The sequence below is a fragment of the Rosa chinensis genome, chromosome 5 (assembly GCF_002994745.2).
Source record: "Rosa chinensis cultivar Old Blush chromosome 5, RchiOBHm-V2, whole genome shotgun sequence".
Classification (NCBI taxonomy): domain Eukaryota; kingdom Viridiplantae; phylum Streptophyta; class Magnoliopsida; order Rosales; family Rosaceae; genus Rosa; species Rosa chinensis.
The window spans coordinates 38,382,230-38,400,758 of record NC_037092.1 but is presented as its reverse complement, the minus strand read 5'-3'; the positions used below and the strand labels follow the sequence as shown (position 1 = coordinate 38,400,758).

Here is an 18,529-nt window from a genome sequence, read left to right as displayed (position 1 = left end):
TTTTATTTTTTGGTGATGTGGTAGCATATAATTGTTGAATACTCCAGTGGACTGTTTTTCAGTTCTTATCTTATACTCTTGCGGCGGGGACTACCATTGCCAATGGTGACTCCATCGTTATTTATAATTGATTCTGTTTCACTCCATTGTCAACAATGGTGATTAGAAATTTTAAATTAAAAAATAATAATAATACAAACATGAAATCGTTTCACAAGTGAGGGATGTGCCATCAAAAGCACACTGAGTATTCCAAGCATGTCTTAGACAAGAAGGAAGGAAGCATTATTTGCGAAGCTGCTCCATGTTTTTTTTGACTTTTTTCATTTGAAGAAGACAATATTATTATTATTATTATAAATTTAAAACTTTCACAGTATCAATTATTCTAAATAACTAACAAACCACAGCTCACTAACATGTTGATTTATAATATGCAATTAAAATAGCCAACTTGACAGCCGTTCGCACGAATGTAAATGGCAAGCATGATCCTTAAATAGTGATTTGCTAAATAAATAAGAGTTTTGACGCGTGCGTTCAGACGAAATAAAAAGAAAAATGGGAACCCATGACCCCTCCACAAAAAACTAATTATTTTGCAACTTCAAAACTTGAAATTGACCTGCATTATCCTCATAAACTTTTGCAATTGTAATCGGAGTGTATGGAGTGTATGAGACGAGCCACCTGGTTAGACTTTTCTAGCCACATGCATGGTTAGACTTTGCTATGCAAAAGGTCACAATCAATTTGATGCATGCCTTCATCCAATACATCAGCCTGCAGATTGTTGTCAATCACAAGACTTCTTGCAAATGCCGACGATATTCTAACAGGTACGGCACATGTTTCTTGACGGCTAACAATCCCGTCTATTTCAAACTACAAAAAAAACAAAGTCGCTCGAGTATTTTTGAGGGGCCAGCCAATTGAAAATCAAATCTTCTAGGAAGGCCACATACATTAATCTTCAGCTCATCTTTTAATTTAACAGATCTTTGATGTTGAAAAACATTCATGATAGAGTTATCCTTAGTTTGTTCAATGCACTCCCTTGAAATTAACAATACTAACTAGTTGAATATAAAAAATCCTGCAGACATAAAAATATCTAGAAGTTGATATACGTTAAACTAATTGAAATTGAAATGTTCCTATACTAGCAGTGATGCTATCCATCTTCTCCTTCAATCACGAGCCACTACATCAGACAATGTTAATATGAAGAAACTTTTGAAATACAAAAATACTTGGTGCATATCCAATTTCACAAAGAAGAAAAAATACATACCCTGATTCATGTCATTGGTAGATCAATTCTGACCATGGATTCCTGAAAGTAACATAACCATATTGACAATCAACAAAACATAAACAAAATTGAGAAAGAAATATTAGCACAAAAGGAAATGATGAAAACCGCAAAGCCAAGTCTTGATTATGGCTAAATACGATACCAAATATCATTCAGTATAATCTGATTCAATTCAAGCATTTTTGCAAGCTTTAGCAAGTCTTGGGGAAGTATCTGAAAAGAAGGAAAACCCAATGAGAATCAGAAAACAGCTGAAGTTCATACAAACATGAAAGCAACCAAATTGAGAGATTAAGTACGAAATGGGATATAAATAAGGATCTACTTGACTAATGGAGGCTTGGATATCTTGTTGACACTTGTCTATGGTTATATATCATCAATATTATCTCCCTTGGGTTGCAACTTGAAATGATTATCAACTACAAATTACATGTTACCAAATTCCATCCTTTGTTAAAATGAAGTGAAAAAGCAAACAAACCAACACAAAAAAAGTGGAAAAGGAGAGTTTGCAAATTTCTGACCTTTACATCACAAAGGATGTCAAAAGGGGAAATGATTGAATCTATCAACCTTGTGGAAATGTTTTTGAGGAATCATATGTCAACTTTGTATAGTCTGAAACAAGAATGATGGATGTCTTATTAACTTGGTATTACAGAGCTATTTTAAAGACAAATGCATGTAAATGGAAAAGAAGCATTGTAAAATTCAATATTAACTCCTTTTCTTCTCTTCACGATCATCCAACCAAAAAGAAACACACATGTAAGTTTGTAAAACATTTTCCTGCTCATTGTTGACAGTAAATGGTCATTTTGATTGACACTGAGGGCAAGAACCAACTTAACTTCTGAGAATTCTAAAAGAATAGCCCCAAGACTTCTCCATATTTGTTACAGTCATACCCTACTTATTGCAACTGGGGAAACAACTCAGAGCAACGGGTTACAACTGTAAGAAATAATTATGAACTCATCACTATCATGAAAGAAATTTGCATTGATTGTTTGCTTTACTTGAAGGTTAAGTAATGAGATTGTGATATGAGTCGAATCTTGTAATCTGTTGTGTTATCTGAAGCAATAGATATTTGAGAATCCTATTACTACTTGTTTTAGGTAAGTAGCATTAGATATGTTTAAGGAATTAAAGGCAGAATATCTATATAGGTTATGTTGAATAGATTCTCTTTATGGGAGGTGTCTACATATGACTCCTATTTAAGAAGCCTCAGTCCCTACTTCCACCATCACTGAGTATACAGAACCTTGACCCATAGAGAGGAACTCACTCTTGGTGAAAAGCAGAAGACCTTAGCCATCAACGACTTGATCAACATGAATACTCAAGGTTAGTACTATTCAGTTCACATAAGCATGTTTTGTATCTATAGACTTTGTGGTTGTGATCCTTGTCTGTTTGTATTGATGTTACATTTGGTATCAGAGCTTCTTTCACAGAGCTTTGGATCAATTTATTACACACTTGATTGTTGAATGGCTTGCATATTTTTACTCAAGGAAAACACCACCTAGGCCAAGTTTGTTGTATCATGTTTTAAAGCCTTTTGACCTAAATTGGACCAAGCCTGTCTTCAATTTAACAGAAACAAAAAAAAAAAAAGAAGAAGAAAAGAAGAAAGGGAAATTATTGTTTTACGATGGATACACAGCGAGCATGTTTTTCATAACTCGTTTTCTGGGTTTTGGGTTATGTGAGTTCCATGAGCATGAAACTTGGGGTTTTCTTTCATCAAGGTTTTGGAGTCAAATTGATATGTGAATTAGGATCAGAAGGTTTCGGAAAGCGTTTATGCATATCTATTTCGCTTCCGCTAACTCTCTTATGCAGCGCCTTGGAGATGTCCAGGTTAGTTTTTCGAAATAGCCTCATGTTTATCATCAAATTCATTGAATTCTATTCTGGGTTGAATGGAATAAGTATGAAGTTCCTATATGTGATGCGAAGATTGTGATTAAAACAATATTGCTATTATGAACATTGATGCATTGCTGCTGTGAATTAGATGCAAAATGTTCTCCATAAAGTATTGCTTACAGATAGAGGTGGCAAACGGGCCACAAAGCACGATCACGGCACGGGCCCGGCACGGCCCAAGCCCGTTAGTGGCCCGGCACGACCCGAGCACGTTAGAATAACGGGTCAGGCTGGACCTAAGAATATTGGCCCATTGGCCCGGCTCGGCACGGCCCGAGCAAGACATATTGTGGGCCGGCCCGTTACAAACACAAAATTTCATTTAAAAAAAAATATTAAAAAACTATAATGATGAGATTTGAATATGAGACCTTTTTATTTAAAATCTCTTGACAATTCCACCAATACTTTCTTTTATATTGTCAAAATAATGAAACAAAACATTATATCCTTGTTTTGACATAAGTATTTTTTCTAAATATTAAATATATGTTTATTAATAAAGACTAATCTCATAATAATACAACTATAGAATGAAGGAAAAGAAAAAGACTATGCAGGGAGGGCAAGCCCACCTATTTGGTGTACTTGATGCCCGGAGGGGGGGTGTCGCTGCGTCTTTGGTGCGGCACTGTGCTGGACTTCGGGTAAAAAAGGCCATTGCGTGCCTCCTTGTGGTCCTTCCCAGTACCTCCTTTTAAAAAAAAAAAAAAAAAAATAGAATGAAGGAAAGAATAATAGATACTAAATCTTCATTATATTAATAAAGATTAATCTCACAATAATATACTAAAAACAATATATTTTGAGTTTTTTTTTTCTTTCTTTCTTATAGTGAAATATAAAAAATTATTAGAAATCTAATCTTAAAAAGCTAAGATTAGGAAAAAAACGTTGTAGAACTTAATTTATTTTAATTTTCTAAATAGTTAAATAAAATTAATTTTTATTTGTTCAAATTAAGATTTTAAAATCGTGCTTTATAATGGGTAGGCACGAGCACGGCCCGTTATTGACCCGGCACGAGCACGGCCAGGTACGATATGGGCTCGGGCCATGGGTCAGGCCGGGCTTAATGTTTAAGTAAATGGGCCGGCACAAGCCCGACACGATAATAAATGGGCCGGCCCAAGCACGGCACGAAGTACGACTAGGCCCGCTTAAAATGGGCCGAACCGGGCCGGCCCGGCCCATTTGCCACCTCTACTTACAGATATTCACAAGCATCATAAGTTGGCTTTTCAGAATGAAAAGATAAAGAAACCATATGTATTTGATCGATGGCTGCATGATGGACTTAATGAACATGTTGCACTCAACAATTCTTCATTGAGTTCATTGTGTAATCATAAGGTTAAAGATTGATCAAAGCTTGTACTTTCATGCAATAGAATTGTGATTGTATCTCTTACAGGAGGCTATAAACTTTACATAATTAAAGTATGAAAGTAGCATATGATAAGACAACTAGAACTTATATGGACTTCTAGATTTTTTCTTCAACCATGCAGGTGATGACTAATCTAGAACAACCATGTTTTACTTGTTTCAGTCGTATGAAAAGGAAACTAAGGAATATCTGTCCTATGCTAACATGTTAGGCTGATATTGTTAAAGAGAATTCTCTCTATGGTTTTGAATGCAATATATATGTCTGATAACTTGTGTTTGTTTTTGCTGAATATATATGTTATGTGTTTATGATGTTCTTTTTATTTTATTTAGGACAATTCTCATAATTGAACACAGAATTTTAAGAACAATTTCTTAATCTCAGCAAAACTAAAGATATACTTGCATAGAATTTTCTTTTGCTGCATAGGAATGCTAGTTTTCAGTCTAAACCAGATCCCAATTGGTTCGCTTTATCGTACAAATAGATTATAGATAGATGTAATCAACATCCTGTGTCCTACAATTTTACCCCTCCATGTGAGTCATAGTCATGATTTTGTACTATGATTGACTAATTAATCAAACCACGTTACTGAAGTTAGCCATTTTGAAACCACATAAATTTGAGCCCAACACCTCTAATGTTATTCGGTAAAGTTGTACCGAACATAATATAAATTACAATATGTTAGGATTTGTGAATTATAAACACTGAAATTTGATGATGGAGATTTATTAGCCGTATTGGTGCAATCGTGCAAGTGTTTTGTAGGATAAGGTAGCTTTTAATAAATTATTATCCTTAATTGTAATTGAAATATTGCATTAGGGTGTCTTTCAATAAATCAGACATCTATAAAGTAAACAAAGAATTTGATAGGGTTTAGGGTTTAGGCTTCCTAAGCCTCTAAGATAAACCCCTGCGGCGCATGTGAAATGCTCCAACTATGCATTGCAGCATAGTGCATGGCCACTTTGACAGCTTCAGGGTTCGAACCTAGGTTGAGGAGCACACCCAACTAGGCAAGAACCACTAGGCCACTTGCAGTGGTTGATAGAGTGACTATAGCAGCACCCAAAATCAAATTACCAAAGTTTTATTTTGATGATTGGCTAGTGTTAGAGCTTTGCGTTATCAATTCGACATTAGAAATTTAATTAAAGTCGTAGCTAATTTATAAGTGTAATTCCAGTTACTTTCATATATACTGAACCCAGACATTAGGATTAATTCCACACTTCCATTCCTATTTTTATAACAAGTCCAGATCTGTATTAGAAATCAGTCGATGATTCTTAGTTCTGGAATATAGGGAGCGTCCTAATCCGTCGCAAATATATGGAGACAGATTAGTTGAGATACAAGCACAAATTCTTATCAAACACTTCACAGTTCTTCAATTCGGTCTTTCAAGTATATTCAAAAAGCAATATTAGTAGATAAGGGAAGTCATACACTCACATTACTGTTACTATTGGACATCACGCGCACACACTGTTGTAGTGTTGTTACTGAGATCTACTTTGTGTATAGGTCTGGTCCTCATTGTCAGTTGGTATAATATATTCAAAAAGCAATATTAGTAGATAGGATGTCATACATTCACATCAGTGTTACTATTGGAAGTCACGCATACACATTTACTTTGTGTAGAGGTTTGGTTCTCATTGTTAATTGGTATAGAATAGATAGAGTAGCCGTTGGTTTGTCCCTAAATTAAGAGAAACCTGTTTTTTCTTTGTTATTGTAAATGAGTGATTCAAGGAGTGATAGAAGACTTTTTTTTTCACTTTTCTCCTATATAGGCTGGGTATGTAAACGTTTTCTCACTATGAAGTTAAAGCAGAAAATCTTCCACAAGTGATTTGCCTTTGTTTTTTCAACATTGGAAGATAAAGCTTACAGTATGAAAGCAACATTGGTTGAATACAAAGCATAAAGTATGGAATAGCAACATGAAAATTAATATTGATCTTCATCCAGAACCTTCACAAGTAATTTCTTTTTGTCAAAAGCAAAGACAATGGTAACTTCAAAAGTAATCTCTTCCACCTAATCTGATCCTTAAATTTCTGACATGTCTCAAATGGAACTTGCAAATTTCACAAGCAAATACCCATGACTCTTTTTCAAGCAAGTTCGAACAAAATGCGGGTTTTGGCTGTGGAAGTGATCTTAATAGTATGCACTCTATCTAATGCAGTATTTATTTGCTGTCTCAGCTCCTCCATGCATTTGGACCAACCCTTCACCTCTAGGCTGGAAGGAAATGAAACCGATAGGCTGGCACTCTTATCCATCAAAGACAACATACATCATGATCCCAACCGCGTCCTGAGCTCCTGGAATAACTCCATTCACTTCTGCTTGTGGCACGGTGTCACTTGTAGTTCAAGGCATCGTCAGAGAGTCACCATGCTGGACCTCAACTCCCAAGGCCTGGCTGGCTTCATATCCCCACACATCGGAAATTTGAGTTTTTTAAGGGAACTTCGCCTCCATAACAATAACTTCACTCAAGAAATTCCTCCACAAATTGGGCAATTGCGTAGGTTACAGGTACTTGATTTAGAGAATAACTCATTTACTGGCCCTATTCCTGTCAACACATCTAATTGCTTCAACCTCACCTCTCTCTATTTCAGTGGCAACCAGCTGGTGGGTGAAATTCCTTCTAATCTTGGTTTCTTGTCTAAGCTTCAAATACTTGTTTTACAAATTAATAATTTAAATGGAGAAATCCCTCCTTCATTGGGGAACATTTCATCTCTTACCATACTTGCTGCATATGATAACAACTTGGTGGGGAGCATACCTAGTTCTCTAGGCCAATTGAAAATGTTAACCTATTTCTCGTTGGGCGATAATAAGTTGTCTGGTACCATCCCTCCTTCCATTCACAACCTATCTGCTATTGAAACTTTTTCTATAACGCATAACCAAATTCAGGGGAGTATTCCCTCACACTTGAGCACTGCATTTCCTAACCTCAAGTTCTTTCACATTTGGACGAATGAATTTACTGGGGTCATTCCTTTGTCGATATCCAATGCAACGAGTCTCTTGTCGTTCAGTGTTGGAGGTAACAATCTAACAGGTCAAGTGCCCAATTTGCAAAATCTTCATAACCTCACAAGGTTCTCTGTCATGTATAATCATCTCGGAAGTGGTAAACAGGGAGACTTGAGCTTTGTCTCAAAGTTGGTGAATGCCACACAGTTAACACGGTTGGTTTTAGCCTACAACAATTTCGGAGGCACGTTGCCCACAGCAATATGCAATCTCTCAACCAGTCTCGAAATGCTTTGGGTTCATGGAAACCAACTACATGGAAGCATCCCAACTGGTTTAGGAAGTCTTGTGAATTTGCAATCACTCGCTTTGGGCGATAACTCCTTCACAGGTAGCATCCCCACTGACATTGGGAAGCGTTCAACGCTTATGGAATTGTATCTTGAGGACAACCAATTATCAGGAAGCATTCCATCTTCTCTTGGAAATTTAACCATGTTAACCCGTCTATACTTGCTAGCAAATAATCTTAGCGGCAGCATCCCTTCGAGTCTAGGGAAATGCCACGGGTTGTTGGAATTGGATCTTTCTCAAAATATCCTTAATGGTACAATACCCCATCAACTACTTAGTGGCCTCCTCTCCTTATCAATTATTCTCAACTTGTCCAGAAACCACTTTGTTGGTTCCCTTCCTGTGCAGATCGGCAAGTTGAGGAATCTAGGTGAACTTGACGTTTCCGAGAACATGTTATCGGGAGAGCTTCCTAATAGCCTCGGTGATTGTCAGAGTTTAGAAGTCCTACACTTGCAGGGAAATTACTTCAAGGGGCTCATTCCATCATCTATGAAGGACTTGAGAGGCCTTCGAGATTTAGACCTTTCTCGAAACAATTTATCCGGACATATTCCACAGTTCTTTAAGGGCTTTGGAAACTTGGAGAATCTGAACCTATCCTTCAATCACTTATGGGGGGAAGTACCAATTGAAGGTGCTTTTAAGAATGCAAGTGCAACATCAGTTGTTGGAAATACCGCACTCTGCGGAGGTATTGCAGAGCTTCGACTTCCTGTGTGCAAATCTGAACTGTCTAAAGCAAGAGGTTTGTCTCGTACAATAAAAATAGTTATGGCTTTAGTATCCGGGTTTACTCTTTTGGTAATTGCTATGGTGCTATCCTTCTTACTTCATCGTAAGAAAAGAAAAGCAATTAAGTTGAGCACTTTGGGGAACTCTTTTTTGCAAGTCTCGTATGCTATGCTCCTAAAAGCAACTGACGGGTTTTCTTCCACTAATTTGATTGGTGTGGGTGGTTTTGGTTCTGTGTACAAAGGAATTCTCGATGGTGATAAAGTTGTCGCTGTAAAGGTGCTTAACATGGTACAGAGGGGAGCTTCAAAGAGTTTCATAGCTGAATGTGAAGCACTGAGAAATATCAGGCATCGAAACCTGGTCAAGATTGTAACTGCATGTTCAAGTGTTGATTTTCGTGGAAATGATTTCAAGGCTCTAGTTTATGAATTCATGGAAAATGGGAGCTTAGAAGAGTGGTTGCATCCTTCCACTGGAATTGAAACGGTAATAGATGCACCCAAAACTTTAAGTCTTGTCCAGAGGCTTGATATCGCCATTGATGTTGCTTCTACATTGGATTATCTTCACAATCATTGTGAAACACCAATAGTTCATTGTGATCTCAAACCAAGTAACGTCCTTTTGGATAAAGAGCTGACTGCACATGTTTCCGACTTTGGACTTGCAAGGTTTCTCTCAAAATTAACTGATAGCGTTTCTAGAAATCAATCAAGCTCCATTGGAATAAGAGGATCGGTTGGTTATACTGCTCCAGGTAATTTATCCTCATATATATGCATATTTCTCATATTTTCAATTGTTACATAATTCATTGAGAGCCATTTTATTTTATGTACGGTTGTAGTGACAACTATATGTGATATTGTTTGAATTGTAGAGTATGGTATGGGAAGTGAGGTGTCAACATATGGGGATGTGTACAGCTTTGGCATTCTCTTGTTAGAAATGTTTACTGGGAAGAGACCTACTGATCCTATATTCAGTGACAGCTTGAATCTTCATAACTTTGTGAAGATCGCTCTACCTGAACATGTTGAGGAGATTACAGATTCACAACTTGAAGGAGGCATCACCACTTTTGATGAAGCTCGCAATCAACCCATCACAAGACCACAAAAAATTGAAGAGTGCTTAAAGTTGATATTTGGAATTGGAATTGCGAGTTCTGCTGAATCCCCAACAAACCGAAAGGATATAAGTGATGTTGTATCTGAATTACACACCGTCAGGAACAATCTTCTTGGCTAGAACTTTTCAAATTATTACTTTTATGTATGTTCTATGCTTGTATTTTGATCTCTTTTTGTTTTTTTATTGTAATATGCTGTCTTCAAAGTCTTGTTGTTATTATTACTTGTATTAATTTAGAGTGCAATTGTGTGTTTGAGGCCTTGAGCCCCCATTGTAATCAAAAGAATAAAAAGGAGTATATACTTTCTTGTATAAAATCTCTTTTCCTAATTCGGAAACACATGATCCCATTAGGATCAATCCTGAATTTGAAGTTTGATAGCTGCGAAAGACTTTTATATATATTGTCATCATCTTAGTAATGTTCTGAAATTTGCTGGAAAAGTTGAAGTATATATGGATGATGATGTCTTTGAAGTGGTTCAGACTGAAGAGGCAACAATTGGTGTTTCACAGTGATTATTATGAAGAAAACTATGCACAAGCAACATCGATCAATGGCGATTTCCCGACTCTTTAACACTATCTTATGAGATTGGCAATTTAAAGGGTAGCGTGATCTATCAACTTTTTCAATAAGCCAAATCCCAAATTGATCAAGAAAGTAAGCCAACCTTGCCAAAATAAGTAAGACATGCATGAAAGGAGACTCTGGATGTGCTCCTGAACTTCTGTATGCACCAGATTATTAGTGTTTCCTAACTCAACAGATAAAAAAAATATGCACATGCCCGCCCTTTGGGTAAAAAAGATATCACCAATTCACCATTCACCCATATAAACATGAGAGACAAGTAAAACTCATACTGTACATATATACAAACAATGCTATATTAATTCTAACTTAATGAGAGAAAATTGAAGAAGCACATCATATTAGCATATCTGACTGCATAGAAAGAAAACTGGGGAAGCAAAAGGCTGGGGACTCCTAGCTAAAGTGAGTAGTCTATAATCAATCATATTTTTGAAATATGGGAAGAGAGAAGCCAAGTAACCTCTTGGGAAAAGCTCTTGAATTCTCATGTAGGGCACGTTTACTTACTTGGAATGAGAATGAATTATTACAGGGTAAAAACATTTCTGTGTTTACTAACACATAAAGGAATCAGAATGATTCCGGATAAAAGAATTTCTATGTTTACTAACACATGAAGAAATTAGAATAGATTAGGTCTCACCTTCTTATCAGGAATCGATTCCTAAATACTCAAGAATTTGATTACGAAGGGGGCAGATGAGTTTAGGAATCAATCATCCAGAATTAATACCGATTCCTTTCTTCTCCCATTCCAATTGTCTCCGATTTATGATTATTTTTCATTCTAAGTAAGTAAACGTGCCAGTAATGTAGGCATTCATATTGTGACTTGGAATGAGGGGAGCAGTCATTCTCTGACTTTGTCTAACCTTATTTTTAGAAATTTGCATACCCTCACTTTAAATATAAAGTTTGATGATTAAGACCACACATCTTATATATAGGTCACACTCTTAATATATGATTCCTTCAAAACTTTAGTCAAATTGGAAACTATTTAGCAATTTGATTACTCACTTTTACCATTTCAGTTTTATGCGATGTCATGTATTTGTCTATAATATTTCACCATTTTGAAAGACCAAATGCTTGCTAACATGGATGAAATTTTGCAGAATTACTTATAAAGTCGATACCTATTGTGTGATTATCGACTTGAGAAAATTCACACTTTTTTAAAGTGATGTATGAAGTATATGGTTAAATGTTACAAAAGTTATCTCTCTCTCTCTCTCTCTCTCTGAAATTCTTACTTTAATGCAATGACAATATGACATTCTTGCAAGAGTGGCAAGTTCAGTAACCACGTCTCTCAATCAAACTAGGAGGGGACTTATGTCATTTAGACCGAATGATATAATTTTTCTTTTTTCTTTTTTCTTTTTAAAGAAATTTTTTTTTCATTCAGAAAGGTACGAATGGGCCCATTTAACGTCGAAAGACTAAAGTTGAAATGCTGGTACCCATTTGTGCTTTAGAAAACCCAAAATGAATGTGGGCCGGGCTATAACGTCAATGCTTGGAGTCCTTAACCTAGGAGTATCTCGTTGCTTTCATTTCCTTTTGGACTTCTCTCTGTCTCAATATCAGCCGCTGCACTTTCTTCAATCATCGTTTCTCATTGAAGCTCTGCTCTCTCTGATCTACTCTAACACGGTAAAACTTATCTTCTATCTGTCTCTCTCTCGCTCTACACTTTTTAGTGAATTCTTTACTGTGCTAGCTGCTAGTACCCATATGAGCTTCAGATACTCACAAACTTAATGCCATGTACCCCTTTTCAATCTTAGTTTCTATACTTTTGGTTGACGGTTTTTCATTTCCTTATGCATTTCTTGGATTCCATGATGTTGAAATGCTCATTCGGGGATAATCTTTTTCTTTTTTTTTCCTTTCTTTTTTGTTCTTGCTTTTTTAATACATGTGTAAAAGCTCAGGGTTTTATGCAAAACAATATGAAAAACTAAGACTCAAATAAGAATATCATGGGCATGCTCAACCACCTTGATTGTTTTCCTATGTATTTTAAGTACCCAATATGTTTTTTTTTTGCTAAACTTTACTTGAGATCATCAAAAACTGCTCACATAGACAAATGGTGGTGTTAGTAGTTTGCCAGATTAAAAAGTTTTGGACTTGGGAGTACGAAAGTGAATTGTTTTCATATAAAATTTACGGTTGAGTTTTCTATTTGGGCAGAGATGAAGGTTGTTGCTGCATATCTTCTGGCTGTTTTGGGAGGGAACACCAGCCCCTCAGCTGATGATGTGAAGAATATTCTTAGCTCAGGTAACTTCTATTAGAATAATCCTTTTAGACATTCTTTATAATTATCTTTTCTTTTCTTTTATTTTTATTTTTTGGCAATAGTAGATTTCTAATTATTTTCGTTTTTTATAATAAGTATAGAATATTTTGTTTTCTTTAAGTATGCTATGTCATTTTTCAATCATACTTTCAACTGTGTTCTATAAAGAAAGATAAATTTAACTGTTATATTAAATTGGTGTTTACTTTCTTAATTGTTTTAGATGTGGGAGCTTCTGTCCTCAGGGCTGAGCACCTTAGAGTTTGAATCTTGATTTTCCCCTTTGAATAATAAGTTTCATCTTTATTGAAGATTTGCAAATGATTTTGGAAGTATTTGCTTAAAATTTAATGCGTATTTCTTTCCTTTTGTGCATAGTAACTTGATTCTAGGCTGGAACATTGGTAATGTCCTCTTTCCAGAATTATAGAGGAAAAGAATGGCTTGAATGAAGATAGTTAACAGTTGGTTTTCCATGGGATTGTTTGTTGGAGCACCAAAGTGTTAGTGGTTGCTGAAACATTTTTGCAATTGCATGTGGTTAAAAAAAATTTGCTGTTTACAGTTGGAGCTGAAGCTGATGGTGATAGGATTGAGTTGCTATTGTCCCAAGTAAAGGGCAAAGATATTACTGAGCTAATTGCGTCTGGAAGGGAGAAGTTGGCATCTGTTCCCTCTGGTGGTGGTGCAGTTGGTGTTGCCGCACCTGCAGCTGGTGGTGGTGGTGGAGCAGCTACTGCTGCTGCTGAGCAGAAAAAGGAGGAGAAGGTAGAAGAGAAGGAAGAGTCTGATGATGTAAGTATTTCTGTTCGTTTTTAAATATAGCTGGAGTTTGTACCTTGATTCTAATTTGGTTTTGAATGTTTATAATTTGTTGACTGGTTATATTATGTTGCTGCAGGATATGGGTTTTAGCCTTTTCGACTAAGATATTCTCTTTTATGGTGGTTGGCTTTTATCAAGACTTAAGACAACTCCATTACGATTTTAGATCAATCAAATGTTACTAAGTTTTCAGTTTGTAGTTGGATATGGCTCAAGATCTCTATAATTTTTTATTTTTGTTTACATATTAAGGTTGATTTTTGAATTTCATCTTTTGGTGTCATCACTTATGAGTGCTTGCTATTGGTCAGTGTATGCTGATTAACGTTTGCATTTTGGATGTGGATGTCACTTGTGTTTCTATGTTCTGCCTGCACTGCCTCCCATGGGCAATGTTTGCCTTCTTTTAGAGCAAGTGCACCCGTAGTCAAGAAAAGTCAAAGTCGAGAAGTCAAGAATTCGACCAGTCAAGTTACTATTCACTGCCACTGGACATAGGTTTACACCCGTTGTTTTTCTTGCCCGGCCAACACTGTTCACGTAAATCACTGTTCATATACTGTTCACCAGTAGAAATAGCTGCTTTAATCACTGTCCATATATTTACTGTTCACTGTACTGTTCCTATTTCACTGTTCACTGTTCATATTACTGTTGCGTTGGAATAAAATCACTTAAGAAACCAACCAAGTGTCCTGCCTCTTTGCTTTTCTTCTTGACGTCACCCACGTTCCTCACAATATGGGCTGGCAGCTTCATGACTTTGGGCAAGAAAAAAGTCATACCCTTGCCCTTTTTTTTGACCTCAGTCATGCAAAGCCAAGCTTTGCCCAGTCAAACAATCACCGGTGCAAGCTTCATTTTCATTATGCCTGGTCACCACATCATCATTCTCTCCTTTTGCCCGGGCAAAGCAAGACCGGTGCACTTGCTCTTAGTACTATATAATTGAAGCTTTGAGATACATACCATTTGCCCCCACGTGCATTCAATAGTATGCTACTGACTGCCCAACCAGGTTCTTCAGGAGTTCAGGGATTAAGTTGCTGCTTCTTTTGTTAAGCCCACTTAGATTAACTTACATTCTAATACCTTTTTCGTTTTATGGAAACAAAAATTACAGCTACACAGTTTTAGATTAAAATGTTAGATACAGAACTCTCAAGAACTGAACAACACGTATGGGAGAATATCTTCACATATTCATTAATTGACTTGCAGAGGCATATATATGCTTACAGGGAAACTTGAAAACAAAGCAACAGCCCACGTAGAGCACAACTCTAAAACGTGGTACATTAATGCAGGATTGAGTCAAATCCTATCTACACATCCCTACAAACTAGGGTTTATTAACAACATTAAATAACAAACAGACTTTAAAACAAATCTTAACATGTCCTCCCCTAAACTGAATTGCAGTAAGCAATTAGTTTAAACTTGGAACTTCACACACTCCGAGCAGTTCGCGTAGCTTCACAAATGCATCAAGCTTGAGGGGCTTGGTCATAATATCAGCTACCTGATCATGAGAACCACAATGAACCAGCTCAATCTTCCCATCCCTTGTTAAATCACGTAAGAAGTGAAACTGAACGTCGATATGCTTACTTCGACCATGTAGAACTGGATTCCTTGACAACTTTATTGTTGAACTATTATCACACAAGATTGTGATGCACTTCCCTTGAGTGTGACCGAGCTTGTCAAGTATCCTCCTCATCCATATGCCCTGAGTAGCACAAGAAGCTGCTGCAATGTACTCAGCTTCAGTGGTTGAGAGTGTAACAACAGGTTGTTTCTTGGAACTCCAAGAGACAGCTCCACCACTCAATGAGAATACAAAACCTGACGTGCTCTTTCGATCATTTACATCACCTGCATAGTCGCTATCAGTATAAGCAAGCAATTCTCCATCACCTCTTCTCTTATAGAATATCCCTATGTTCACTGTGCCTTTTACATAACGACGCACCCTCTTCACAGCTTGTGAATGGAGCTCAGTTGGATTTGCCATAAACCTACTAGCAAGGCATACTACATACATCAGGTCCGGCCTCGTCACTGTCAAGTACATCAAACTTCCTATCATTTGCTTATACTCAGTGGCATCTACCTTAATACCTTCTTCTTCCTTCATCAACTTGACACCGGGAACAATTGGATTATGCACAAAGTTGCTCCTTTCCATCCCAAATCTCTCAAGCACCTCTCTAGCAAACCTTTTCTGACTAATATAAATTCCTTCAGAGCATTGCATAACTTCAACTACAAGGAAATATCTCATTTTTCCGAGATGGCTCATGTCAAACTCTTGCTTCATATCATCTTTAAACTTTGCAAACATGCTTTCACAATTACCCGTGAATATCAAGTCATCCACAAATTCACAATCAAGCACGCACTTACCTCCTTCTCCAGCCTTGATAAACAGTGTGTGCTCGAAATCACCTCTCGAATCCTTCTTTGGCAAAGTAAGTCTCTATTCTGTTGTACCACGCCCTTGGGGCCTGCTTAAGCCCATACAAGGCCTTCTTGAGCTTATAAACCTCTCCTCTTCTCCTTTTCTTTCAAAACCACGCGGCTGCTCAACATAAACTGCTTCATTTAACTCTCCGTGCAGGAAAGTACTCTTAACGTCAAGTTGGTAGATACTCCAGTTCTTCTGTGCTGCCAAAGCTATAATCATACGAATGGTATCCCACCTAGCAACTGGTGCGAAGACTTCAGTGTAGTCTGCACCAAAACGTTGTGCATACCCTTTAGCAACTAATCGGGCCTTACACTTGTCTACTGCTCCATGCTCATTGTACTTAGTTTTGAAGACCCATTTTACCCCAATCTTCTTCACACCTTGAGGCAAAACTGTAAGCTCCCACGTATCATTTCTTTCGATGGCATCAATTTCACTTTTCATTGCAGCTCTCCATTTTGAGTACTTGACCGCCTCATCGAAGCTAACTGGATCTTCATTTGTAGTAAACATAGCTAGGTTATGAAACTCGTTTTCTTCTTCACTCAAACCCAAACCCCTCTCCACTAACGTAATCCTGCATCCATATTGGTTGCCTCCTATTTCTCTGTTCTTGTAGATCTTGTGGACTTCCTTGGAAAGAGCTATTTGAAGACAAACCAAACAAGTCCCTTCCTTCTTGTTGAGCAAGTACAATATTTTCTTCTTCCCCTTCACTATGAGCATGATTCTCGTCATTTTCTTCACTTTCATTTTCTACACTTCCATCCCAAACTAACACATCACGCTTAGCCTCATCAACACTCCTCCCCCAATCCTAACTTGCATCTTCCTCGAACACAACATCTCGGCTAACAATTATTTTCTTTGAAGTGGGATTGTACAACCTGTAGGCCTTTGATTCCTCGCTCACACCAAGCAGAACACATTGGCAGCTTTTATCATCAAGTTTGGTCCTTTTGGCATCTGGAATATGTACGTGAGCAACGCACCCGAAGACTCGAAAATGATAAACTCTTGGCTTAACTCCACTCCATGCTTCTTCAGGAGTGACATCTTGTACTGCAAGTGTTGGACTTCTGTTTAGTACATGAGCAGTCCAATTAATTGCTTCCGGCCAGAAACTCTTGGGAACTCTCTTCTCAGACAGCATACTTCTTACAAAGTTCATAATGGTCCTGTTTCTTCGTTCAGCCACCCCGTTTTGTTGTGGGGTGTAGGCAGCGGTGAGTTGTCGTTTGATGCCATTTGACTTGCAGAACTCATTGAATGCTTGAGAAGTAAACTCTCCTCCTCTATCAGTTCTTAAGCAACGAATGAATGAACTTGTTTCCTTTTCTACAAGGCTCTTATAGTATTTGAACATGCTAAGAGTTTCTGACTTCTCAGCTAAGAAATATATCCACATCTTCCTACTAAAGTCATCAATAAAGCAGAGAAGGTACCTCTTGTTACTATTGGATGTAGGAGATATTGGGCCGCAGATGTCTGCATGTATCAATTCCAACCTTTGTGAAGCTCTCCACGTACTTCTCTTGGGGATTGAATCTCTTCTTTGCTTTCCCACCATGCAGTCAGTACATACCCTCGTAGAAGCTTGAAATTGTGGCTAACCTCTGACCATCTTCTTATATTGAAGTGTTCTTAACACTTTGAAGTTCAAATGCCCATAACGACAATGCCACAAATATGCCAGATCATGTGAGGTTGTGTGCAAGCAATTGGAGGAGTCATAGAGTACCACAGCTGCAAGAATCACAAACATCCTATTTGCAGACATTTGTGTTTGCATTATCAACCCCTTTCTCGGATGATACATTCTGCATTCCCATTTTGAATTAAGATAGCTACAGCTTTCTCCTGTAATTGACCAATGCTAAGCAAATAATTGCTCAATTTTGGAATGTAATAAACATCACTAATTACCTGTGTCATCCCATGAATTTCCAACTTGATATTTCCCTTCCCAAGCACAGACATTCTTGTATTTTTGCCGAATTTGACAGTGTGTCTGAATTCCTCATCAAGGTTGGAAAGCCATTTCCTATTGCCGCACATGTGGTTGCTGCAACCACTATCCAGATACCACACGTCCTCTCGTTTTGAATTGTTCACTTCCACATAGGCCATTAATAGCATTTCCTCCTCTTCTTCCAATTCAGCATAATTCACTTTCTTTTTCCAACTAGGGCACTCGTATTGAAAGTGCCCTAGTTTATGGTACTTGTAGCATTCGATCAGAGATTTGTTAAACCCTAGCCTTCCTCTGCCTCTGCCACGCCCTCTGAAACCTCCACGACCTCTTCCTCTAACTACCAGTATCTTCATTTCTTCCTCCAAGCCTATCTTCAAGAGCCACCTTCAACATTTGTTCATCTCTACTGTGTCCCAGCATCCTTTGTTCATGAACTAGAAGACTACTTTGA

At 37.4% G+C, this 18,529-nt stretch overlaps 2 protein-coding genes across 2 annotated transcripts; both read left to right on the top strand.

Annotated features, from left to right (window-relative positions):
- Nucleotides 1–6,762: 6,762 nt before the first annotated feature.
- LOC112203782 (putative receptor-like protein kinase At3g47110) lies at nucleotides 6,763–10,159 on the top strand. Its single transcript, XM_024344704.2, has 2 exons — nucleotides 6,763–9,519; nucleotides 9,643–10,159. The coding sequence occupies exons 1-2, from the start codon at nucleotides 6,777–6,779 to the stop codon at nucleotides 10,011–10,013; spliced, it is 3,114 nt and encodes a 1,037-aa protein (XP_024200472.1). The 5' UTR covers nucleotides 6,763–6,776; the 3' UTR covers nucleotides 10,014–10,159.
- A 1,856-nt stretch (nucleotides 10,160–12,015) lies between these two features.
- LOC112166071 (60S acidic ribosomal protein P2B) lies at nucleotides 12,016–13,913 on the top strand. The gene is made up of 4 exons (XM_024302826.2): nucleotides 12,016–12,153; nucleotides 12,697–12,786; nucleotides 13,371–13,600; nucleotides 13,707–13,913. The coding sequence occupies exons 2-4, from the start codon at nucleotides 12,699–12,701 to the stop codon at nucleotides 13,731–13,733; spliced, it is 345 nt and encodes a 114-aa protein (XP_024158594.1). The 5' UTR covers nucleotides 12,016–12,153; nucleotides 12,697–12,698; the 3' UTR covers nucleotides 13,734–13,913.
- The last annotated feature ends 4,616 nt before the right edge of the window (nucleotides 13,914–18,529 follow it).

Bases quoted from the DNA above. Each gene is read 5' to 3' on its own strand.
- LOC112166071 (XM_024302826.2), top strand. From the start codon at position 12,699: ATGAAGGTTGTTGCTGCATATCTTCTGGCTGTTTTGGGAGGGAACACC. The intron at 12,787-13,370 runs GTAACTTCTATT...TGCTGTTTACAG, and splicing joins GAAGAATATTCTTAGCTCAG to TTGGAGCTGAAGCTGATGGT. The intron at 13,601-13,706 runs GTAAGTATTTCT...ATGTTGCTGCAG, and splicing joins AGAAGGAAGAGTCTGATGAT to GATATGGGTTTTAGCCTTTT.
- LOC112203782 (XM_024344704.2), top strand. From the start codon at position 6,777: ATGACTCTTTTTCAAGCAAGTTCGAACAAAATGCGGGTTTTGGCTGTG. The intron at 9,520-9,642 runs GTAATTTATCCT...TTTGAATTGTAG, and splicing joins GGTTGGTTATACTGCTCCAG to AGTATGGTATGGGAAGTGAG.